At 49.3% G+C, this 26,387-nt stretch overlaps 1 protein-coding gene and 1 non-coding gene across 3 annotated transcripts in view; both read right to left on the bottom strand.

Moving 5' to 3' along the window:
• The window catches only part of RCOR1 (REST corepressor 1), a 107,700-nt gene that overhangs the window by 16,707 nt on the left and 64,606 nt on the right, over positions 1 to 26,387 (bottom strand). Inside the window, exons 3-6 of one of the 2 annotated variants that reach the window (XM_028507106.2) lie at positions 25,944 to 26,027; positions 3,245 to 3,297; positions 1,667 to 1,828; positions 696 to 814 (exon numbers count right to left, since the gene is read on the bottom strand). In XM_028507106.2, the coding sequence (XP_028362907.1) occupies positions 696 to 814; positions 1,667 to 1,828; positions 3,245 to 3,297; positions 25,944 to 26,027 (418 nt within the window). The remainder of the gene's footprint in view (positions 1 to 695; positions 815 to 1,666; positions 1,829 to 3,244; positions 3,298 to 25,943; positions 26,028 to 26,387) is intronic. The other variant, XM_036014103.1, reaches the window with a different exon arrangement.
• Positions 1,121 to 1,254, bottom strand: LOC114493672. The gene has a single exon (XR_003684284.1). It is a non-coding gene; the product is annotated as a small nucleolar RNA SNORA13 (small nucleolar RNA).

Below are 26,387 nucleotides of genomic sequence, written 5' to 3'. Positions count from 1 at the left end.
ACACGTGCCCCCCACTTCGGAGCCGAGCGCCGGGCGGGGAGGGCACGGAGCGGAGCCTGGCCCCGAGTGTGCGCCCAGCCGCCCCGTGGGGCCCGAGCCTCCTCCTGGGCGTAAGCCCACGGCCGTAAGCCCACGGCCGTCCCCAGGGCGAGGCGCTCGGCCCAGAGGGCTGCGGACACGGCGACAGGAGGCTTGTGCTCCGCCAGCCTGAAGCCCAGCGCGTCCCACGGCCCCAGGACGTGTTTCTCACGCACGTGCATGCGTGTGCACACACTTGCACACACTCTCTCACACGCACGCACGCACGGTCAGCCGGCCAGAAAGGGAAGAAGGAAACCCGAACTGCGGCGGCATCCTGAACACCACACATGAAAACACGTTGAGTGAACCCGGACAAGCGCCCAAGTGAATTCCAACCTGGGAAACGAGGTCCCTTTTGTTTACAGACGACGCCCTTAAAGGGCGCGGGAGGACCTCCGGGAAAGTCCGTGCGCTCGAACCAGAAGCTCACGGCCGCAGGAAGAGCGGCAAGGAAAAGTGCGTGGGACCCGGCCCCGCTGCAGCCACACGGCTCACGGACAGCAAGTGAAGGACACCCGTGTGGGTCTGGCTCGAGTGTCCTTCTGCCACTGCTTCTCCCTGCTGGGTGTGCGCCAGCTCACAGAACCCTCGTGACTGAGGGTGTCCCCACTGACCTCTCCTCCCGCTCGCGCTTCTGTCTGCGGGCGTGGCGGTCCATCACGCTGGTCTTAGTCCTCGTCTTCTTCCAAGAGTAGTAGAATTTCACCAGGCTTGCTATGGACTTGTCAGGGAGCTGAGCAGAAAAATGAGTCGCTTTAGACTTAAAGCCGGCCTTTCAGAGTCAGGTGAGCTTAGACACACTCAATTAGGGTCCCTCGCGCACATTCAGGCGTGCCCTAAGTCGCCCTCCCCAGTAAAACAGGAAAACGGCTCATGAAGGGGTGCTCATCCATTCACATCTTCTACTCGCTACGGGTGAGTGCAGGTGAAGCTCGGCCCACGAGAGGGCGTAAAGCCAGGTGAAGAGGGGTCAGGGTTTGCACACAGCTCGGGTTTCTAACAGAACTTTGGGATTATCTTTAAAAATCCCACTTTTTTACACTGTTACTTAAGCAGTTCCTACACCAAAGACGCCATATTCAAGGGCAGGAAAGGGCTGCAAAGTGACTAGTTCACGCCTTTCTTGACACCACATTCACTGATTTCCAAAAGTGAACGGGCAACACAAAGGCAGCATAAAAATTCCATTTTAGCACTAATGCGACTGTCAACAAGCGTTTGGGGCAGGGCCCATCAAACAGCACTCCGGAGTGTGAGAAAGACACACACCTCTTCTGGGCAGACAGGGCCCCACCTCATCAGATACCCACCCACGATCCTCTCCCCAGGCTAATCTTCTGCAGGGTCCCTTCCAGAGAGACAGGGTGGGGGCGGGGTCCCTGCCACCGAGCAAGGAAGTGCTAGCAAGTGCTTTACTGCTGTGACTTGTAGCTTCTCAGCCCCAGCGGCAAGCCGTGAGCCCATTTTTCTAAAGGAAGGAGTCCTAAAAACGGGGGTGCTCGTGCTTGTGGGGTCAGCCCTGTCCCTTGGGGATAGGGCAGAGGAATGGGGTTGGGGGCGGGAACCAGTGGCCTCGTCTACTTACCATTTGTTGGATTCTATGGAAAGTCTTCCCATGAAAACTAAAGGCCTGCTCAAACAACACTTTATCCTCCACAGTCCACTCATCTGGGAAGGGGGTAAAGTTGGGCAAATCAGCCAATGATTTTTCAATATTATGTTTATGCCAAAAGAGCATCCCAAGAGCCTAGAAAAACAGTATCGGTGAGATTTTAGACCAAAGACGTGAATGAAACATGACAATGGAAATGACAGCCAGAAAGGGAAGTCATTTCCTTTCTGGCAAAAGGACAGTGCGAGCGTCTGTCTTCACACGCGGGTGTGCAGCTAAGTGGCGGCCCCAGCCAGGCTGCCTCGGGGCACTAACACGTTCCCCCACAGCCCCAGGAGGGCAGGGCCACGGCGCACACTTCTCCGGCGCCGGCGCGGAGGCCCGGGACCGCGCGCGGCGCGCCTGCGTGACGGCGCCAGGAAGCGGCGCTAGAGCCGCACTCGGGCAGGGGCACGCCCTCAGGCCTCTGCGCACGGAGGGGGGGCCGCCTGGCAAAGCCACGCGATGGCTCTGGTGCTGCTTTCTCAGATAACACGAATATTAAAAGTTTTTTTCCAGCTCAAAAAGAAAAACCATACAAATGCGCAAGGAACAAATTAGAAATGAGAGAGATAACTCAGGATACTTTCCTGAGAAAATTCCTACGTTACAACTGAAACTGAAAGTGATCCTACTTTTGAAAATCAAACTTCTTAAAAATTCATACAAGTATATTAAGCAATCAATCACCCAATAATAATTACACTTTCTAAACTGATAATTTTTCTGGGCAAGCTGATGAGGTTCATGAGCAGGGTTGGAAAAGGAGAAGCATATATTTTTTGCTTTGAAAGACTCTGGACTACTGAATATCTTATTGTAACCGTTTTTTAAACAGTTCTACCAGCGTAGAGTAGCTACAAACAAGGCCAAGGCTGCAAGAAAGAGTCCAATTCTACATAATTTCAATTACTTGTGCCCTCAGTAATTGAAACTACCAGAATAAATGAAAAAACGTTAGTAACTTATAGGTTGTAAAATCTAGATCAGTGCCAAGGAAAACAGGAATCCAACTCACTATGGTTACTTTTAAAAAGTATTTAGAAATGAGGCTTAGATAGGACGATCACCACACTTTGGGGGGAAAAATCTCGTGCATGTCTCCAGAACAAGCTCTAAACAATTGTTAAAAGAAAGCCTTAGTCAATTTTTACAACCTGAAAGTGACTCAAAACAATGTTAAAACACTACAGGTCTGAGTGTGACAGCACGAGTCAGGAGAAACCATCTCACACCCACAAAAGTGACAGGCCACACACTCCACGGGGTGGGAAGGGGGGGTTGGCGCTCTGCCCCAGGACCCGCACCTCGCCCGCCGAGGCTGCAGCCGCACGGAGCATCCTCTCTCGCGCTCCCCTGCAGCAGTGAAAAGGGACCAGAGCCCAGTCGGATGCTGCTAGCAGCCCCCGAAACTGCTGACGGGGAAACACTGCTACTCCACACACAGGACTAAAAGATGTCAGCAGGTCACCTCTAAACACCCATTTTTAACAACAGGAAAGCAGTCGTTACCTGTTCCATGTTGTACCCGTGCTTCTCCTTCGCGATGGCGATGTACTCGTCCACTGGAAAACAAGACAGGGGCCGTGAGCACACCCAGGGCGGCGCGTCCCTGAGCACTGGCGCCCCGGCCGCGCGCCCACGGCACAGGCCACGGAAGAGCGCTGACACAGCCCCGCTGGGAACCCTACACATTAAATCCCACAGGGAAACGGCAGACAGCATACTCAAAGATTATCAGCACTTACCACTAAATGGCAAGGTTATAATTCTTTCTTTAAAAAACGTGGTTCTACTTGGTTTCTATGATAAATATTTCTGTGATATACTGAAAAGTACTTAGAAATAGAGAGAAACACTAAAATTGGGTTCGTTCTAGTCTTAGCCAAGGCTGAAGATCAAGGAACCTATTGCTTTATTTTTTAAAAATCTAAGATAGCCCTGGCTGGTGTGGCTCAGTGGACTGAGCACCAGCCTGTGAACCAGGAGACGGCTGGTTCAATCCCCTGCTGGGGCACACGCCTGGGTTGCAGGCCGAGTCCCCAGTGGAGGGTGCATGAAAGGCAACCACACATTGATGTTTCTCTCCCTCTCTTTCTCCCATCCTTCCCCTCTAAAAATAAATGAATAAAATCTTAAAAAAAAAAAACAACCTAAGATGAATGATGTGACCCATGTGTGGTATTTGCTTTCGAGCACTAAGGAAACAGCAGGGGGTCTGTTGGGTGCTCAGAAGCAGCCACCGCCAGAGAAGAACCTAGAAAAATAAGCGACTACCAGTTGATGGCACTTCTTTATACTCACGTATGACTTCTCTACATAAATGACAAAGACAACAGGAGCTCAAAAACAGCCAGTAGCACAGAACTGTGTGTGACAAGAGTGAAGGCCCCCAGCCCCGACCCCCCCAGCCCCACCCCATGAGGACACGGGCCCCCAGCGCTCTGCCGGCCCAGCTTCAGACGGCGAGCGAGGGCAGTGGCCACAAAGGCTCAGCGTGCCCCTCCGTGAGCCCACCACCGTCGTCCCTAGCTGCGGTATGACGACTAACCAAGTCAGGAAAGGGAAATCAGTTTTGAAAAATAATTCAGACTCTTCTATTAGCATGTATTGTAATGCTAGGGAAAATTTTTCCACTGATAGAGGGAAAAATCGGCTTAAACGGTCACTGTTGCAGCACGGAGAAGTTCATTTTCTGTTCTCTTTTCCAGCACTCAGGCACAGACTGACTGCTTACGTTGTCCAAAACACAGAAGAACCCCAGTGCACCTGGGAGTCAGTGAAGGACACACTGAATGGCTTTAAAACGAAAGGGTTTTAAAGACGAGGAAGAAAATGACTCCCGAGTGTGTCCTTTGCTTCTCACTTCACAAGAGGGTGCATGATGCCAAATGCACGTGTCCTGAGGTGCTAAGAAAGGGCTCGTGTGAGCGAGGTGCACATCTGGCCGGAGCTCTGCAGAGGGGCTGGGCACGGCGTTCACAAGGACAGGACCTGGATGCCAGTGGCAGCCTGGACGCGGGGGTGGGCGAGGGTCAGGTGGTGCAAACGAGGTGACGGGCCACGGTGAGTGCTCACGTGCAGAGTATGGAAGGGCTGGGGAGCAATGCCGGACAAAGAACGGAGGGTCAGCCCCGCAGAGGCTCTGCTTCGGGGGTTTCTCCTCGAACACCCACATGGTGGGCGTGCGCCAACGAACCTCAGCTCCGCTGTGCAGTCAGTGCTGCGAGCGTGCGGTGCCCAGACTCGATCACCCACCTGAGCCGCGGGACAGGGCTGTGCGAGGTGTGCCGTCGCAGCGGGTCACGTGCTGTCTACGCACGCGGCCATCCCGGCTGCCTGCGTGCTGCCCCCGACTCGCGGGCAGGCAGGCACCTCTGCTGCGTCCACTCCGCTCTCGCAGTAACCCCACTCACTCATGAAGCCCGTCCCTGCCGCTGCCCACCACATTGAGCTAAAAAATCTAGCCGGAAATTCGGGGAAACAAAAGTATTCTTTGAATGTGCTCTATTTTCATCTACTTTTTTGTTTTTTTTTAACATAAAAATTAGCTGGTGGTAGGAGCAGTAAAACAGACTAAAACCCTGGTCCTGACCGCTGCCGTTGGGGTCGGAAGCAACGTCCGCCGGGGTGCACGCAGCAAGCAGCCCCAGCAGGGTGGCGCGTCAAAGCACCCACCTACTGGGTTCTCCTGAAGACCGCCCTGGGGACTCCAATCTGAAGTGCAGGAAGAAAGAACTGGATCACACTACTTAGCTCAGCGCCCCTGGAACGCCCACCAGGTCCTTGGTGGGGTGAGGGAGTAACTTAATACACGGGGAGCCTGGCAGCTTGTGAGAGAATCACCATCTGATACCACCAGCAAAAACACGACTTTTCACTGCCCCCAGTGTGCAGCAAAGATCAGACAAACACTTGCTGACCAATGCCGAGGTGCTGTGTCATGCACAATGTCAGTATTTTAGGTCTTTTTGCAGCAAGTTCAAAGGCAGCAGAGACTAGGTCTGCGGTGAGACAGACCCAGGTCAAATCCTGCCTGTCTCCTGATGGACGAGTTCACGGGCAGTGGTGCCTGGCGCCTACTAAATAAGCACTTGCATTTAAGACCGTGTTTCCCTTAGCAGATCCTTAACCTTCCCAGGAAGCAGTTCCCACCAGGAGTCAGTGTCGAAGCGACACCCCAGCAGGAACCCCCCTCCGCCTCCTCCTCACACAGCGTTTAGGACCAGAGCAGAGTCAGAGGGACTCGGGACACAGCCGAGGGCACCAACAACACTCCTGACCAGCCTCCGGACAAGGCTCATCTCGCCCCACCTCCCTACCCTGTCTGGGCCCAGCTCTTCCTCCCTTTGATAACCAGGGGACGGGGCTGTGTGCCACCGCCTCTGGAGTCCCGGGTGCCTGTCCCCCAGCTCCCTTCCCCCGTACAGAGCATGCCCGCAGCTGCTGGTGAGACATGAGAAACATCAAAGTGTGAATTTTTCAAAACCTCCCATGTGGTTTCCTTAAGCAAAACTAAGCTTTCAACCTAAGAAAATACAATCCACTCTCAACTGCCCTAATGAAACCGAAGGTGCTTAGCGCGGTGGATGAAAGACAAAATGCAAAGGAACAAGAGGAAGACCAGCTACTAGAAACAAACTGGTCTGAGACAAAGAAAACAAGAATCTTTGGGGGCTTGACTAGCACCTTCCTATCTCCGGCAACAAAAACGTTGATCGTGACTCTGAGAGATGAAAGGTTAACCAGAGTCCCCCCCAGCCGGGGCAAGGAGACGCTGCGGGCAGAGAGCCACGGAGGAAGGTGCGGTCGGGGAGACGAGCGAAGTCCATCTGGCCTGAGGCAACGCCGGGCCGTCTCCATGGGCCTGGCCCTCTGCACCCAGCCGCCCTCCCCAGTGCTCAGGGACAGCACCAGGGAGTCGTCTGGGGGCAAGAGCAGACCTGCCTTGTGCAGCCTAGCTGACACCCTAAAGTGTCCGTCAGAAGCAGAAGAATCAGAGTGAAGCACAGTCCGCTTTAAAAGCAATCTGTCATTGCATAATGCACTATTTTCTTTTTTTTTAAGATTTTATTTTTAGAGAGAGGAAGGAAGGGAGAAAGAGAGGGAGAGGAACATCAATGTGTGGTTGCCTCTTGCGTGCCCCCTACAGGGGACCTGGCCCGCTAACCAGGTGTGTGCCCTGACTGGGAATCGAACCGGCGACCCTTTGGTTCATAGGCCGGTACTCAATCCACTGAGCCACACCAGCCAGGGCAATGCACTATTTTTTAAAACTTGAAAATTCCTGAGGAAACCACCAAGGAAAACTCTTCCAAATTTAAATTATGACGGGCAAAGATATACATGACTCTGATTCTTTAAAAATACAATAACTATACAAATCACTTACTTTTTTGACAAGAACTTACTATGGAAAGCACAGGTGAGTGAGTTGTTTTCAGGGTAACATCAGGTAGAGTGTGTACAAGATTCATCAAGAAAACTTACAAAATAGCCCTGGCTGGTGTGGCTCGGTAGACTGAACACCAGCATGAGAACCAAAGGGTCGCTGGTTCGATTCCCAGTCAGGGCACATGCTTGGGTTGTGGGCCAGGCCCCTGATGGTGGGCATGTGACAGGCAACCACACATTGATGCTTCTCTCCCTTTTTCTCCCTCCCTTCCCCTTTCTCTGAAAATAAATAAATAAAATCTTTTTTTAAAAAAAGAAAAGAAAATTTACAATATAGTCAACAATATCGTAACTCGGTATGATGCCAGGTGGCTACTGGAAATACCAGGGAGATCACTTTGTAAAGTATATGACTGTCGAACCACTAGGCTGTACCCCAGAAACTAATATACAGTAATACCAAATGTAAACTGTAACTGAAAAGTGAAATTAAAAAAGGAAAATTCACAAAATTCCTTAAAGTACAATCAAGCATTTATTGAGCTCCCCTTACTATATGAAACAGAACGGTGTTTCAGCTAGCAGGCCAAAATACAAAAGAAAGATGAATTGATTTCCTCCAGTAACTTGAAACAACACACAAATAACAGAAGAGAATATAAGTCCATAAAATAACAATACGGATGTAGGAGAGTAAGAGAATGCAAAATAATCAGCAAATGATGATGATGATGAATCAAGAAAAACTTCCTAAAGATTCGACAGCTACGCTGATTAAGTAACAGTAGCAGCAAACATTTGGGGGTTCTTGTGCCAGCCCAAGTTCTAAGCCCTTCACAGGGGTTACCTTTTTAAGCCTCTCCAGTAACTCTACCATCGCTCTTAGTCACAAATGCAGCGACAGGCCCCGAGGAGGCGGCCTGGCAGGGTCACACAGCGGGAGAGCAGCAGGAGCAGAGCCCACGGACACCTAGACCGCCTGCCGCCAGGGCCCGGCCCACTCGCCACCGCCCTCTCCTGAGCAGAGGAGGCCGAGGGGAGGCCGCCTCGGTGAGAACAGCGTGCGCGGCACGGAGACCCAGAGACCCGGAGACCCGAGCAGAGCGAATCAACAGAGTCGGGGAGCCTGAACGGAGGAGGAAACGCAGCCCGCGGTGGAAGCGGAGAGTAACAGGCTGCCAGCTGCCTTGGCCAGGCTTCGCCTGTTTCTGTGCTCGCGTTTTCATCCAACGGACTGCATGCCCTTGTGTCGTCCGTAAGAGTCTCAAACTCAACTGCAGGCAAGGAAGGAGGCGGATGAACACTGCCACAGTGACCTTGACCCGCCGGTGCCTTCCCTGCGACACCGCCCAGTCGAACACCGCGTGACCCTGAAAACTCCGGGCAGAGAAGGAGGCTGATAAGCCCTAAGGTGGGCTGAGGGCAAAGCTATAGCTTTAACGCAGCTTTTTGATATTTTTATTATCATAACATTCGCAGTAGCATCAGTTACTGCAAAGACACATGGCACCAATTTCTCTCATAGCTCAAACTGAGTGTGCCCAATCTTCTTCAATATCATAGCATCTCCTTATTAAAATAAGAAAATGTTATCGCTGTAACGCACTCAAAAGGCGGTTAAATCACTCAGGTAAAACAATTATGCCACCTGGTGGGCACAACTATTACTACAGCTACCATTTCAATGACCCCCTTGAGTATCTTCAGGGGAAAAGGGGGCATGAGGAACACGATAAGCCACAGAGACCCCGCCAGAGTGTAATATAGTGAACCAGCCCTTCCTAGTCAGTAATATAAAGCACGTTCTTTATGAAAACGCAGTTTTGTTAATGTTCTGCTTTACAGAAAAAGCTCTCCCCACCCCTGGCACCCAGTAAATGCCACACAATCCAGCCCGGTCCTGCAGACGGCGGGACCAAGTGGAAGGAAGAAACATGAGTGCCCTGCCAAGCCTCACTCATTCGGTGCAGGTCTGGCACCACGCCTGCCCCTCTCTGTCACCCTCCGCCCAGCGCCAACCCGCGTGACTTCGGGAGAGCTCCACCCTGCCTCTGTGCTGGTTTCCGACTCAGTGAGAGCGGCCTGTTACGATCTTAAAAGTGTCTTCCATGGCTAACGGTGTAATTTTTTTAATCCTCACCCAAGGACATGCTTACTGATTTTATCTTTTAAAGATTTTATTTCCTTAAAAAAAATCTTGTTTGTATTTACTTATTTTTTTTTTAAGTTTTCATTTATTTATTTTTTAGAGAGGGGAAGGGAGGGAGAAAGAGAGGGAGAGAAACATGAATGTGTGGTTGCCTACTGGGGAACCTACTGGGGACCTGGCCCACAACCCAGGCATGTGCCCTGACTGGGAATCAAACTGGTGACTCTGGTTCACAGGCCAGCACTCAATCTACTGAGCTGTGGCTTACTGATTTTAGAGAGAGGGGAAGGGAGGGAGAGTGAGGGAGAGAGAAACATTGATCAGTTGCCTCTTGTATGCACCCCATGGGGGACTGAACCTGCAACCTAGGTATGTGCCCTAAGCAGGTACTGAACCCCACATTTTACAGGACAGCACTCCAACCAACGGAGCAACACTGCCCAGGGCTGTATGAGTAATTTTTAAAGCTTTTGTTTTTCATCCTCACGCAAGGGTATTTTTTTTTCATTGCTTTGAGAGCGAGAAAAATCAGTTGGTTGCCTCCCATACACACCCTGGCCAGGGATCGAACCTGCAGCCTTTCAGTTTATGGGACGATGTTCCAACCAACAGAGCCACACTGGCCAGGGCTTTAAAGCTTTTTAATGTTAACTCTAAACATTTTTATGTGCTGCATTTAAAAATGTTTCTAGTAAGTCCTGGCCTGGTGGCTCAGTTGGTTAAAGCATCGTCTTGCACCAAGGTTGAAGGTTCAGTTCTCAGTCAGGGCACATACAAGAATCCACCAATGAATGCATAAATACACAGAACAACAAATCTATGTTTTTTTCCCTCTTCCCCTCCCTTCCTCTGAAATTGATAAACAAAAAAAAAAATCTCCAATTAAAAAAAGGATCGGAGCATTCCACTTTTTTCTAGAACATTTACATTTGCGTAACCTCCAGGAAGGCAGATGCAGGGCCTCCTGTGTTTTAAAAAGTGACTGTCCTAAGACGACATCTACTTGTGACTGATGAAAACAGTTAACTACCCTCTTGTCAACAGTGCCCAAAGCCCACTTTCAGGAGTAAGGTTGCAAGTGACACACGATCCCCTCAGATCTCTCACAGCAGGTCAACTCACCTGATACCTCAGTCCCCCAGCAGGCAGCTGCGCACTCAAATAATTCCGTTTGCTCTCACATATGTTTTGTTTTGTATAATATGAGCTAAGAAGGAAGTCATGCTCAAAACAAAGTCTGCATCTCTCTTGACTAGAGGCAACCTTTCCCTGACACCAGGAGAGAGAGAGAGAGAGAGAGAGAGAGAGAGAGAGAGAGAGAGGAGCTCAGCGCTGCCCATTCAGCCCGGCCCTCACGGCCGACTACTGCGGAAGGGGCCCTGGACCCCCCGTCAGCCCCCCGTCTCCATCACGAGCCAGCAGGCTGAAGCCATCTCCTCACCTGCAGAACGAGAGGAAGGTCGGATATCCTGCTCCAACCCTTCCCATCATGGCAGAGGAACTAAAACGTACACATGTAAAGCATTATCAAAACTAATTCCTTCAGCCCTGGCTGGTGTGGCTCGGTGGATTGAGTGCTGGCCTATAATCCAGGTCGCCAGTTCAATGCCCAGTCAGGACACATGCCTGGGTTGCAGGCCAGGTCCCCAGTAGGGGGCGCACAAGAGGCAACCAATTGGTGTTTCTCTCTCTCCCTCCCTCCCTTCCTCTCTCTCTAAAAATAAATAAATAAAATCTAAAAAGGAATGTAATTCCTTCATAACCATTTGTGAGATTCAGCTAGAGGAAAAGGGTGCAGTTTAGGACAAAAGCACTAGCTGAGGGCTCAGGGCAGCAGTGCTTGGTGTATTTTCAGAGAATAAACACACTTACATCAAGGAAAGTATCAACTGCACTCTAGACGGTTTTGGTTTGCTGTTATAATGCTTCCAAGGGACTGTGATGGGCCAGTTTTGAAGATCAATGAATGAGAGCAGAACATTAATGTGTATAGAGCATAGGTTTGATAACTTTTCCCTTTTTAAAATGATAAAAATCATGTCAACAAGCACAACATTTTAAAAGGTTTTCGTACTGAAAAGATTATGATAACATCAAAACCATACAAACAAGAAGAAATGTACTTTGAGATTTGTGAGTTGTGAATTTCAATCACACAAAAAAACTTCAGTGACTAAAGAGGGTCTTTTTAAAATTACCGATTTCTTTTTTTTTCTTTTTCCTTTTAAATCCCAGAAGAAAACATAGGCAGTAAAATCTCAGGCATCTCTAGTGGCAATATTTTTGCCAGTATATCTCCTAGAGCAAGGGAAACAAAAGAAAAAATAAACAAATGGGACTACATCAAATTAATAAGCCTTTGCACAGTAAAAGAAACCATCAACAAAATGAAAAAGGGACCCACTATATGGGAGAGCATATTTGCCAATGATACACCTGACAAGGAGTTAATTTCTAAAGTATATAAAGAACTTCTACAACTGGACACCAGGAATGTAAGCTATCCAATTTTTTAAAAAAATTTTACTTATTTATTTTTAGAGAGAGGGGAAGGGAGGGAGAAAGCAATCCAATTTTTTAAAGATTTTACTTATTATTTTCAGACAGGGAGAGAAACATCAATGTGTGGAGACACCTGCAACCCAGGCCTGTGCCCTGCCCCGCTGGGGGCAGAACCCGCGGCCGCTGGCTCTCAGGCCCACACTCGGTCCACTGAGTCACACAGCCAGGGCGGCAATCCAGTTTGAAAATGGGCAAGGGACCTGGATAGATGCCTCTCCAGAGAGGACATACAGATGGCCCACAGACACATGAAAAAATGCTCAATGTCACTAATCATCAGGGAGATGCAAATTAAAACCACAGTGAGGTACCATGTCACACCAGCCAGAATGGCTACCATCAATACACCAGCAAACAAGTGATGTTGTTTGATAAACCAGCAAACAACAAGTGATGGCGAGATGTGGAGAAAAGGGAACCCCAGCGCACCGCTGGCGGGCATGCAGGCTGGTGCAGCCACTGCGGAAAGCAGTACGGAGGTTCCTCAAAGGACTAAAATGGAACTGCCTTTTGACCCAGTGACCCCACTTCTGGGACTATATCCTAAATATCTTTAAACACTAATTCAACGAGATTAGGTGCATTCAGGGTAAGATGGCCTTGTTAATTCAAAGGAATGTATGTACCCCTATGTTGGCTGCAGCATTATTTACAATAGCAAGATCTGGAAACAGCCCAAGTGCCCATCAGCAGAAGAACGGATAAAAAAAGCTGTGGTTCATATACATAATGGAATACTACACGGCCATAAAAAATAAGGAATTCTCACCCTTTGCCACAGCATGGCTGGACCTGGAGATTATTGTGCTGAGCAAAATAAGCCAGTCAGAGACACACGTACCATTTAATCTCATTTACACGTGGAATCTAACACACGAAATAAACTGATGATCAAAACCGAACGAGACATGGACCCCCGGAACAGAACGCCACCTGTCAGAAGGGAGGGAGCGGGGGGCCGGGGGAAAGAAGGCGGAGGGAGGGACGGGCCAAGGAACACACACGCATGGCCCGCAGACACGGACAGCAGAGTGGCGAGGGCCGGGAATGAGGGACGGGGCTGGCTGGCAGCGGGCCAAGGGGGCGGGCGGGGGATGGGGACATCTGGAACAGTGTCAACAATACAAATTAAGTTAAATAAACAACCGACTTCAAGCCGCCTCCTGCTGAGGGGTCCGGTGCAGGGAGAAGGGAGTGGCCCGAGAAGGCTGTGAAAGCCTGCGAGCCCCAGTGGTTCCTCAGAGCTCGTACCCACACCCCGCCTCACGGGGGCCTGTGTCCTCCCCCCCCCCCGCTTCCAGCCCGCACGCACGAAGGCCCTGCCCTCGGTACAGTCCATCTGTACACAAGGGCACAGGAAACAGACGTCCTCCATGGCACTCCAGTGGCCGGCCAAGAAGGGCTCGGTGACGGGAAGGGCACAGGGTGGTTCTGCGCACCACACACCCGACACAAGTCCCTCCCCCCTGTGGGCCCGGGTTGCTTTGCTAAACTGGCGGGTGGTGCGGTGAGGGCACAGTGCGGGGGGCATGTTTGTTGTGGGGGGGCACATCTCCCCACCATAAACCCTACCATTTACAGTGTTTCGGTCTTGCAGGGCGTGAGGGGGTCTCCATCCAGTGAAGAAACCTGAGCTTTTAAAACAGGCTGCAGAAGAGTGATGCTTTGCGTTTATTTAATTTTCTCCACTGATTCACAAATCTTTCGGCCCTACTGTGTGCCCAGTGCTGCTTATATAGCCATGACTAAAAGTGACAGTTTCTGCCTTCACAGAACTCAAAGTCTGGCTGCTTAATACAAAAATAACTAATTTCAATTGTCCTGAGTGTCAGAGAACAAGAACTATGAGTGCATTCAACTGGGAAACCTGATCTGCAGAGTCAAGGAAAGAACATTATAAATTCCTGCTTACTCACGTGTTATTTACTGTAGGAAAAAAAGTGAAAAAACATAAACGGCCAAGAATAGGAGCGTGGTGAAACAAACTGAGCTACGTGACGAGGGGACACCGAGAACCGGTGTGCGAGAGGAACACCCACCGGCTGCCTCCAGTGGGCGTCCCGACGGCGGGTCGGACCCTCACCCTGTGGTGTGTGAGCCGACGCTCCAACCCCTGGAGCACCTGACCAGGGCTGCACGCATCTTTTTAAAAATGCCAACATGTTTTTTTTTATTTTTTAGAGAACCACATGCCACTATCATACCCAAGCAAAGCAACAGACACCCTCGGCACGAGAAACTGCGCCCCACTCACGGGCTGTGTGAGACGGCCGAGCCCGGCCGCTCTGTGACTGATGGGGCGCGGGGCGACTGGAGCCTGCACTGCACCGGCGGGGGCGGAGCCAGTCTGGCCGTTCCAGAGGGACTCCGGCGTCCACACTCGCCGCTGTGTGTCTATGCCCTGGATGGACAGCAGGACACGGGTCAAAGCGTGTTCGCAACAATAACAGCTGTAACAGTAAAAAACTAAATACATGTCCATGAGAACAGAAAGAATAAATTATGGTAATAAAATAAAAATGTTTAAGTTCAAAAGGATGAAGCCCTGGCTGGTGTGGCTCAGTGGATTGAGCACTGGCCTGCAAACCAAAGGGTCGCTGGTTCAATTCCCAGCCAGGACACAGGCCTGGGTTGTGGGCCAGGTCCCCAGTAGGGGGCGCATGAGAGGCAGCCACACACTGATGTTTCTCTACCTCCCTTTCTTTCTCCCTCCCCCCTCTCTAAAAATTAAAATAAATAAAATCTTTAAAAAAAAAAAAGGATGAAGACACACTGATATGATTAAAGGGTAAAATAACCCTTGATTTTAGTGGAGGGCTCCTGCTACAGTGTGTAGATTTAGCTTTTCTAGTAAGTTTTGCATATTTTTGCTGACTCTAGAGCACTTAAAGGGAACAAAAATAATAAAAAACATCATTTTAATCACACGCTTCGAGCTCTATGACAACCACTCACTCATAAAAATCTGAAAACCAAGGACCATGTCAGCATACCCCCCGCCCCCCGCACGTCTTCCAGCCACAGGACTAGCATGGGACGACCTTCAGCACCCCTGCCCCTCGGGTCAGCGAGCCGGGACCCTACCAGGGCAGCCCCCCTCCAGACGGAGAGCCACGCTGGGCAGGGGGATAGGACTGCCCCTTCTAGTGGTCCTGAGGTGCCCGGCACATGCACAGCCTGCCGCCTATTTACCGAGTGAATGAACGGTCAGCACGAGGTGCGTGGCAAGAAAGAAAGAGTTAGAGGATTCCAAACGACCCATGTTGAGAAACAGAGAGCCCGAAGCCTATGTCCACCAGTCTCCGTGCGGAAGTGTCCACAGCCCCGTCATCCCACCGTCTTCTCACTGCCGGGAGAAGCATTCAGGGGACGGCCACCGCATGCCGACAGAGGAGTGACCGGAGTGGCACGAACGGAGCGCCCCCCGCCCGTCTTCAGCTCAGCGGGGAGAGACACGAGTGGGCCGGCCGGGTGCCAATCCGTGGAGCGGAGGCAAGGGGAGGTGGAAGCGGCCGTGGTCTCTGAAAAAGGCCTCTCTGTGGGCGACAGAGAAACAGTGAGCAGGGGCGGCTGTGGGCAGGGGCCCTGTGGGCAGTCGGGTACAGAGCAGCCAGCCGGCACAGAACGGGCTCCAGGGAGCATGTCTGGGTGAGTCCAGGAGGGCAGAAGCCAGGCCAGACGACCCAGGGCCCCGTGGTCAACACTCGTGTCCTTGGCTGTAAGCTGTACTGGACGGGACAGCCACCGGGATGCTCTGAACAGAGGCTCCTGGCGGCCACTGCGTACCCGTGAAGCCTCCGCACACACGTAACCCTGCAAGTGCGCGCCGCAGTCAAGGCACTGACGGAGACGACTGCTGGGTGCGCTGCAGGCCAACGGCGGGCTCTCATTCCAAAGAAGCTGAACTTACTTCCAAGTCTCTAATCTGACTTCAGTTTGGGGCACAGTTTTGGATTCTACATGTCTAGCATGTTACACGTGTTATTTTTTTCTTTACAGGCAGCAGTCAGCCCGCTTTTCACTAGACCAGGGCTCGAGCCTCGGAGCTGCAGGGCTCTGCTCAGTCCCCTGTCTAGCACACCTGCCAGCCCGGCTGTCGCTGGCACAGTGACTGCGGTCACTCCTCTGTCTATTTAAAGAGTGACCGGTGCTTCCCACCAGGGTACCAGTTTCTCCTCCTTTTTAAAAAATAAAAGCAAAGTGCAATCAAATACCTAAATAATTGCAAAAGCACCGATTACATATAACCTACAAAGTACATAACAAATGCGTAAATAAACGAGGGAGACCCCCGGATTCCCTGAGGCCCAGCAGCCGGCAGGGAAGGACAGCGGCCGTGGGCAGGGCTCACACAGCGGCCTCCCCTCCAGCTCCGATTCACCTCGCCCAAACCTTTCCTTAAAAATGATCGAACGATAAAAAATCACCCTCAGATCACTCCATTTCCTAACCTAGTCTCTCTTCAAAAATTCTCTTCTGAGAGTTCCCCTAGGCCAGTTTTATATTAGATTTAACCACTCTTGCTTTGGTAAACTTTCTTGTTTTCCTTAAAACAGTAAAATGAACCAGACTAAGAGCTGGCCTAACTCTACATACATTTCAAAGAAGAGAAGATTAGTTATCTAGTAAAAAAAAAAAAAGACCACCACCTCTGAGACTGCTTGTTTTGCTGGCCTTCACCTGTTCCTCCCCACCAAGCCCAGACCTGGGTCTCCCCGGGGAGAAAGACGGACCGACGCCCTCGGGTGGGGCGGAGCAAAGTGGGCGTGTGGGACGCAGACCACGCAGAATGAGACGGGAGCCCCCAAGGGAGGGTCGTCTGGCATGGGGTGGGTGGACACCCACAGGTGGGAGGGAGAGGCGCTCGCGTGCAGGGGGGCGGCTGCCCACACCCCAGCAGGGACGGGGCGGGGAGCGAGCCAGCCCCCAGAAGCGCAGCAGCGCCCAGCAGGCGCCGTCGGTGCACACGTGCGGGTGGAGTCGAGGACGGGCCGCTGAGGAGCCGGGCCGGCAGGCACCCTGCGCTGAAGGCGGGCTAAACCAGGCCAGCAGGACGCCGCCTAGCCCCGCATCCTATGACCTGGACCGCCTTCCAGCCAGTTCAGACGCTCCCGACACTGCTGCCTTGACTTCCTACACCGCCGTCAGCCTCCTGGAGCAGTGCTGGCCTGGCAAGGGCCTCAGACCTGCCTTACTCAGGTAAGCCGCCAGTCCCCAGTCTGCCCCTGCTCCAGACCATCAGGTGGTCAAGAGCTTGGTGATGTAAAATATTCTGCTTCTAGCTAAAAATCCCCCCAAACCCTCATCCCCCGAAGAAGTCTGCCTGCCTTTCCAGGTTCACTGCTTCCCAACTCCCCAGGGACAATGCCTGTCATGGCAGGCACCTCCTCCCCACACCTGCAGGCCTGTTCGAGGCAACGCCAGCCTCTCTTCGTCTAGGACGCGCTCCGCCCCTCGTCCAGCCAGCAAACTCACTCACTCCTCAGTACTTCACTCGGCCGCGACCTGTCTCCCACGCTGCAGGCAGCACGGCCTGCTGGGCCGGAAGGGGCCCAGGAGACAGCAGATGCACCGGAGGACACAGGGGATGCCCGATGCCAGAGCGATGCAAGTAGGAAGCGCCGGTCCGCTTCCCCAGAAGTGAGCACTTCCCGGCTGCTCTCGCCGTCCAGCCTCCAGAATGCACCACGTGATCCGACCTGCACTCACTCCGCTGCCCCCTCAATCTCATGGCGCTGTTCCAAGTAATTTTCCACCGTCATTTACTACACTGCTTACACCCTATTATGCTCATCTGTGCTGCTTGGATTACTTACATTTTCTCTACAGGAAATGTCTCTACAAGGCACACTCTCCAGGCATGCCCAGAGGCTGCGTCTCGGACGCACAGCGCACAGCTGGCGCAGTGTCAGTGTTCGGCTGCAGCTTACTTGACGACGCGGGACATGAGGGCAGAGGCACGTGACGACGCAGCCTGCAGACCAGAAGAAACCAGGCCGGCACTTGGCTGCTAACAGCTGCCGGACCTCACACGCGGCTGGATGGAGCTCGGCTTTTCACGTGTGAACAGCAAGAGGCGGGCTGGCGGAAATCCATGTAAATGATCTATTTACACGTTCACCCCCCACCCCATCCGCTTAGAATATAAGTTTCCTGAATCCTTCATTCCTGGTACACTAAAAGGAGCACAAAGCTGCTCATAAAAACATAAATCAAACCAATTCTCACTAAATAAACTCAAATTCAATGGAACCCTAATCAAGACACATTTGGAGAAAACTTGATGCCATGAGTCTAGGATTCACCTAGGAGGATAAATTCAGGAGCTCGGAACACTGAGAAAAACGAAATGGTGCTAAATCAGCAATTACCCGATACACCAATGAAACACAATCCGGAGTCTGGATACAGACCAAAGCACACAGGAGTTTAGTGTAAGTGAAGGGCGCAAGAACTCCATACGCCAGGTAAACAGTGACGGAGAGAGGAGGGAGGGGAGGAGCAGAGGACAGGGAAACCCAGGTGCGAATGCCTGCAATGCTGAGGGGGGCGGGGCTCTCACACATCACAGAAGCCACAAATAAGATTAATAAATTTAACTAAGCGTAATTTAAAAAAAAAAAAACAAGTAAAATAGCCCTGACAGGTGAAGCTCAGCTAGTTGGGCATCAACCTGAAAGGCAGAAGGTCGCCAATTCAATTGTCAGTCAGGGCACACGCCCAGGCTGTGGGCCCGGTCCCTGGCAGGGGCACGTGCAACAGGCAACTCATCGATGTTTCTCTTCTCTCCCTCTCTCACCCCCTCCAATGTACACATACATACATGCTTTAAAGATTTTATTTATGTATTTATTTATTTTTAGAGAGAGGGGAAGGGAAGGATAAAAAGAGGGAGAGAAATATCAATGTGTGGTTGCCTCTCACATGCCCCCCTTACCGGGGACCTGGCCTGCAACCAAGGCACGTGCCCTGACTGGGAATCAAACCAGCGACCCCTTGGTTTGCAGACTGGCACTCAATCTACTAAGCCACACCAGCCAGGGCTAAATAAATAAATATTTTAAATAAAACAAAAATAAAGTTAGGTTGACTATTTACAGAATTTAATAAAAAGTCAAAATCCAAAGATGCTCAGCCTCCATAATAATTAATGAAAATCCTTCCCACCCTGGCTGGTGTGGCTCAGTGGACTGAGTGCCAGCCTGCACACCAAAGGGTCGCTGGTTTGATTCCCAGGCAGGGCACGTGCCTGGGTTGCAGGCCAGGTCCGTGGTGGGGGGTGGGGGGCATGTGAGAGGCAACCACACATTAATGTTTCTCTCCCTCTCTTTCTCTCTTCTTTCCCCCCTCTCTAAAAATAAATAAATAAAATCTTTTTAAAAAAGAAACTCCTTTCCTTTCAGTCAAGTTTTTAAAAAATTAACATGCCCACACAATGACATACCACCTCATATCCTTTAGGATGGCCACTATCAAAAAACAAAACAAAACAAAACAAAAAATAAATATTGCCAAGAATATGGAGACACTGGGAGCTTGTGCACTGCCAGCAGGAATGTATCGTGAAGCAGCCGCCGTGGACACCGGTGTGGCGGCCACTCACAAGGATACAGAAACAGCATCACCAAACGCAGCAGTCTCACCGCCAGGTGTGCACCCGAAGAACCGAAAGCCGGGGCCTGAACCGGCGTCTGCATGCCCGCGTTCACGGCAGCGCTACTCACGTTGGCCAGAAGGTGGCAGCAACTGAAGTGTCCGCGGACAAAGGACCAAGTGTGGGCTGTTCATTTAACAGAATACTACGTACCCATAAAAATGAAGGGGAGTGTGACGTATTACAGTGTGAATAAACCCTGAGGGAACTATGCTAAGTGAAATAAGCCAAACAAAACCAAAATTGTAGGACGAGGGAGGGGTCGAGCTGTTACGGGTGCAGAGTTTGTTTTCCAGGACGAACAGAGCTCTGAACGTTGGTTACATAACAACGTGCCTGTACTTAGTAACAGTGAACGGTGCATTTACGGTTAAGAGAGTAAATTCTATGTTGTATTTTACAATGAAAAATAATTTCAAAATATTTTAACAGAAAAGATTAATACACCCAGTGTTAAGGAGATTTTGGAAAGTAGACACACTCATATAACTCTTTAGATGAAACATGAAAACATCCATAAAATTATGTGTGCACCATCTGACCTATAAAGCCCACTTTAGTGATGTGCTCTGCAGCACTGTTTAGAAATGCCTAAACTATGACACACCCTCACTACGTGACTATTAAAAAAAGAATGTTCGACCTGGCTGGTGTGGCTGAGTGGATTGAGCTCCAGCCTGTGAACCAAAAGGTCGGTGGTTCGATTCCCAGTCAGGGCACATGCCTGGGTTGCAGGCTGGGTCCCCAGTTGTGTGTGCAAGAGAGGCAACCACACATTGATGTTTCTCTCCCTTCCCCTTTCTCTTAAAATAAAACAGAACTAGATAGATAGATAGATAGATAGAAAAAGAAAATAAGCCATACACTTATTAGAGGGGCCAAAATCCAAAACACTAAAGACAAACTTTAGTGAAGATGCAGAGCAACAGAAACTCTTACCCATTGCTGGAAGGAATGCAAAATGGTAAGTCACTTCAGAAGACAGCTTTGCCATTTCTTACAGAACTAAATGTACTCCTACAACACAATCTAGCAATCCGGCGCCTAGGTATTTAACCAAAGGAGTTGAACACATGTCTACAGAACTTAGCCCCATGTAAAAACCTGCACACAGTTGTTTACGGCAACTTCTGTTCGTATCTGCCAAAACTCAGAAGCAAACCAGATGTCCTTCAGTGTCTCTCACACATCAATGTTTCTCTCCCTTCTCCTCTCTAGAAATAAAGTCTTTTAAAATTTTTTAAAAACTTATAAAATGTACTTACAATACAGAGTGAGTCTAACACCAACTCTAACAACTGGGTGACTGTGCCGTGTCAGTGTCAATGCACTGCTGGCACCTGCAAGCCACTCTGGGGAGGGACAACCGCGTGGGGGCGGCCGTGCGAGTGTTGGGACAGGGGGTGTATGGAAAACCTCCATTCTTTCTGCTCCATTTGACTGTGAACCTGACATTGCTCTAAAAATTAAATCTATTTTTAAAAAGAATAGAAAAAATAAGCCCTGGCTGGCGTAGCTCAGTGGATTGAGCTTGGGCTGCGAACCAAAGTGTCGCAGGTTCAATTCCCAGTCAGGGTACATGCCTGGGTTGCAGGCCATGACCTCTAGCAACCGCATATTGATGTTTCTCTCTCTCTCTCTATCTCCCTCCCTTCCCTCTCTAAAAATAAATAAAATCTTTTAAAAAAGAAAAAAGAAAAAAGAAGAAATAATGTATGTGTCCTTTGGGATTTATCATAAAGAAATAAGTGGTTCACTGTAGCTTTTTAAAAAGAGTTTGAAAGAAAATGCTGGAAGATTTAAGTATCTACCAATAGAAAGTTTTGTTTTTGTTTTTTAAAAGAAAAAACAAGACTAAACTGTAATACACCCATACTCGTTAAAAACTAAGTAACTAAGTGTATGAGGTCTGCCTGGCAGAAGCGCAGCCACTGTTACTATAACAAGAACGGTTTTCATGACATCGATGTAACCTGGCAGCCAAGGAGGGTGGACTGGAATGCGCATGTGTGAACAATGACATCTTCAGTGCACTAGTCAGTGTGGGTCATAGATGACACTGAGTGACCATGTATACTGTGTGGCCGTCACATTGAAAATAACTGAGCTAGTAGAGTGACAAATCTGCACCCAATTTTGTGTCAAGCTTGAACCTTCCTTCATGGAAACCATTCCGATGACTCAGAGGCCGCGGCTGTGGGCAAGTGATGACTGGCAGCTTCATCAAGACGATACACCTGCTCATGGGTCACGTCTCGTGCAGTTTTTTGGTGAAACATCAGATCACCCAGGTGACTCAGCCCCCATACAGCTCAGATGTGGTGCCCTGTGACTCCTGGCTTTTCCTAAAACTAAAATCCCCTTTGAAAGGGAAGGGATTTCAGACCATCAGTGACATTCAGGAAAATACGACAAGGCAGCTGATGACAACTGGGAGAACTGTGTGTGGTCCCAAGGTGCCTACTCTGAAGGGGACTGAGGCGTCATTGTCCTGTGTGCAATGTTTCTTCTATCTTCCTCAATAAAAGCTTTAAAAATAAATAAAAATAGTACGTATAAAAACACTAGAAAAAGCACATCTATTGTACATAGTGACTATAGGAGGGCTTCAATCATCTGTGTTACACATTCTGTATTGTTTGAAGTTACTGCAACAGCATTTACTTTTATAACCACAAAATAACTTCAACCCGAGAGGCAGAACTCTACACAGCTTCTTGAGAAGAAACACACACCCACAGGAAAGGCCAGGGACCTAGAAACACCCTTACACATCGGAGGTATTATTCCGAAATCTACACACGCACCCAGTCTACTTCTATGTCGAGTCAGAACCAAACCAGCACGTTCACGTTCTTTCAAAACGAAGAAGGTGAACAGAACAGGCTTCTTTCCGGCCTAAACACTAAGGACTCGACAGACGTCAGACGACAGATTACACACACTGGTCCGCATGCGCACCGTGCTCGCCGTTCACGGCCTGTGGTCGGCCCACCCGTCGAGGCTCCACACGCTGGCCCCTGCCGAGAGCAAGCACACTCCCCTGACCAGGCAAGCAAGTTCCCATCAGCCCACGATTCCGTCCCTAAGGATAGGTCCTAAGCAAATACTAAAACCACAATGAAACTGCAACCAACAAACAAAATAGAGGACAAACCTCTGTGGTTCAGTTTACCACTACAGCCTTCTTTTACAAAAGCAACAAATTAGGAGCAATCTAAATTTTCAATAGAAGAATGGTTAAATACACTGATATACCCATGTGATAGACTATCACACAGTTATTATAATATATACATGAGGTCTTATCAACATGGGAAATGCTTAGGTCAATGTTCAGGAAGACAATACATAAACATATAAAAAGCAGGTCCTCAAATGACATCGTTTTGTTACAGTGTTGATGCGGTATTGATTACAGAAACTGGTTCCCAGTTGGGACCACTGTCCATGGATTGTGTCCAGTGTCCCCATGTCTGGGTGGCCTTTCTCTGGGTGCTCTGGTTTCCTCCCTCATCACTGAGCCGTGCACGGGAGGTGAATGTAGTGTCACATGGTCCAGTGTGAGTGTGCAAGTGTGTGCGAGTGGCCCTGCAATGGGAGGGCTTCCTGTCCAGGGCGATCCCACACTGCACCCCGAGCAGTGGGAGAGGCTCCAGCCGCCTGTGACCCTGAACTGGAATCAGCAGGTCAGAAAATCATCTTGTTTTTATTCATCTTTCTTAGACGCCTGTATGCATCATATTTACTTCAATGTTTAATATTAGAAATGTTTTTGAGTCTTCATTTAAAAGTTAAAACTACAAACAGGCTGTAGGAACTCACCTCTTTTTTTTTTGAGATTTTATTTATTTATTTTTAGAGAGGGAAGGGAGGGAGAAAGAGTGAGAGAAACATCAATGTACGGTTGCTGGGGGCCGTGGCCTGCAATCCAGGCATCTGCCCTGACTAGGAATTGAACCTGCGACGCTTTGGTTCACAGCCCGCGCTCAATCCACTGAGCTACGCCAGCCAGGGTAGGAACTCACCTCTTATTCACATCAACTAGCCTAGGGTAACACTAGTTTCGTTATATTGTTTCCCTTAAAGCTGCAGTCTCCAGGAACCTATCGCTGATGTTAAGTGAGGGCTGACTGTGCGTGCGCACACACACACACACACACACAGAAATGCCACCATCTTACTCACATAAATATGCACAAAGCAGGGGAAAACATCCCCAAATACGTAACAGTTACCTTTGTACAATGGAATAATGAGTGCACTGCTTCTTTATGCTTTTCTGTGTCTTCTGAACTTTTGACAATATATATTTAAGTAATACTTTTAGATTGATTTTTAAAGCTTTAACCATTACAGGCAGGACTTATATTAAAACCGCAAAATGACTTTAGGCAATAACATTATTTAAAAATCTATTAACTTGTCATATTCTGCTCTTTTTCTTCTAGGGCTACAAAAAATAAGACAATACTAAAATTAAATTCTGACTCCAAAGATGCCAACAGGTAATACAATAGCAGGAGGCACTAATACAGTCTTGATCTGTAATAACAGAATCGCGGCTGAAATGTAGCGAAAACGGACACTTAATGAATTCCACCCTCTTGAGAGAGGCGTTAGAACTCCAGCCAAGGGGAAGAGTCAGCAAACCCGGACCCGCTCCACCACTTGCTGTCTGTTAGTTCCACAACCCTCTCTGAATAGCGGAATGCCATCTATAAAATGGGGACAAAAACCTCCTCTTGGGTTATTGTGAAGACTAAATAATACAGGAGCACAGAAAGCACTTTGGCAAAAAGGCTCGGCAAATGCTCACTATTCTCAGTATTCCCATTCTGGCCGCCATAATTTAAAACGGGTATTGTAACCAACTGCGATGTGTCCCGGAGGGCAACGGAGATGAAGAGGGGCCCCAGGCAAGCCGTCTAATGCACCCTGGGCAGGTTTAACTCGGGCTGGGGACGGCGGAGGAGGGGGAGGACAACAGCTCAGAGCCGCAGCCGGGGCAGGCCGAGTCAGCAGAGCCGGGGAAGCAGCTTCCCAGGCAGGCGGGCTTCCGGCTCTCTGGTAGGAAGAACGTGTTCGAACGTGGGAGGGGCTGCCTTTGTAACTTCCCACGGGTGCCCACAGAAGGAGAGGGGATACTTTAAGTGTCCCCCACAGCACAGTAAAGGCATCGGGAATTCCAACACCCTTCCACTATTCTGTTCTCCATTATAAACTCATTGAGCAACAATTAAGGCAAAATTAAGGCATTCTTAAAATCAGATCATACTGAGATTACTGTTGCTAAATTTAGCATTACTAAGATTAGCTGAATTTCCCATGTTCCATGGAGGGTATTGTACCAAAACAGGATCCTTCTTGGCCAAAATTAAATATGTTTCTTTACCATATGAGCTCTTTGCATCTTAAAATGCTCACATGGACATTGAGCACCCAAGAGGAGGGTGTTTAACATCCACGGTCTTCACACTCATTGGAGCGACCTGCTAACGCCCACTTCAATACCGCACAACATGATGTGGGGTCCTGGTCAAAGCCTTCCGGCCTCCACCCACAACCTAACAGTTTTCTGCCGGACATTTGCCACTGGTGGCTTTTTAAAATAAAGCCCTGCCACGAGCACTGGTCGCTGACTTTGGGGTGGCAGTGCAGTGGTGAGGGTCAAAGACCCTTTAGAAGATCCAATGTCCTTTCTCCAGAAAAATGCACATATACCAAAAAACTTTGCATGTGAGTTTCCAAGTTCACAAACCACCATTAATTCTATCCACAGAACCCCGCTAAAAAAATTCTCAAAAGGGGATTTGGTTTTACTTCTCTTTTAAGTTATGAAGAAAATAAAAACTGAAAATGGCAAAGACTCTAGTAATATATTAGATACAAAGTTATTTCAGCAAAGGAGGCACAAGGCTGAAAAAGCTAACTCTACAAATACAACTATTACTAATAGCTTTAGAACCCCTCCCCCTCCCCCACAAATCCAAGTTAGCTCAGAATATTCATCCTAGTAAGATTTTAAGTGCATGAAACAAATAGCCAATTCTAAAGTTTTACTTTTGGTGAGGCTAAAGTCTCGTATTATAATGCACATTTGACCTTGGTAGTCTTTCGAATTAGAAATCTGTTCAACTCGCCGTCTTTATAAACCTATAAATTCCTAGCTGCATTATAATCTTCCTTCCATTCTGTGCCTCTCCTCCTGGTTACTTCAGTATCTGCCTGCATAGCATTTTGAAAAAAAGTAGATTGTATAACCACAGATCAAAAATCTTTCAAACATCATGACAGGCCACAGTAAAGAAATACACACTTTAACATTCTTCTGATTATTTGTTTGAAAAATGTAAGAGAAATCTAATATATGTAGGGACTTTTAGCTATGAAGCTTCTTTAAAATTTTATATTAGGTATTAAAGTAAAAATAAACGTGCTCTAAAACTTACGTTTTGCTTCTGATAGATTCTGATTAGGTGACCAGACCAGCATGCCAAGATTGTCCCGTTCTTGACTGCGTCTTGCTAATTTGGCTTGGGAGAAATAAAAGAGAAAATTCTCGTTACAACTCAGCAGACACATGAAGCAATGAGCAGTAACATCGCACTGGTCTTTTAGCCTGAGGACACGAGGCCATCACCCACCCTTCACGGAATCTGCCCCGGTGCTGCCCACTCACCCCCAGCAGGTGGCGCTGGCAGTGGAGGAGGCTCTGAGGTCTCGTGAAACATTTCTACTTCTAAGCCTTTTCCTACCGGACTGTGCCTCACCTCATAAACAGGTGCGTCTGCGGTGGGTGTAACCACCGCTCTTACACCGCCGCACTGGCAGGTCACTCAGCTCTAAGGAGGCAGCCAGGACCGCGCTCAGAACGGCCAGAGGCCCACAGTTCA

Source organism: Phyllostomus discolor, chromosome 1 (genome assembly GCF_004126475.2).
Source record: "Phyllostomus discolor isolate MPI-MPIP mPhyDis1 chromosome 1, mPhyDis1.pri.v3, whole genome shotgun sequence".
Lineage (NCBI taxonomy): Eukaryota > Metazoa > Chordata > Mammalia > Chiroptera > Phyllostomidae > Phyllostomus > Phyllostomus discolor.
The sequence above is the reverse complement of the archived record's forward strand: the minus strand, read 5'-3'. Positions and strand labels throughout refer to the sequence as shown.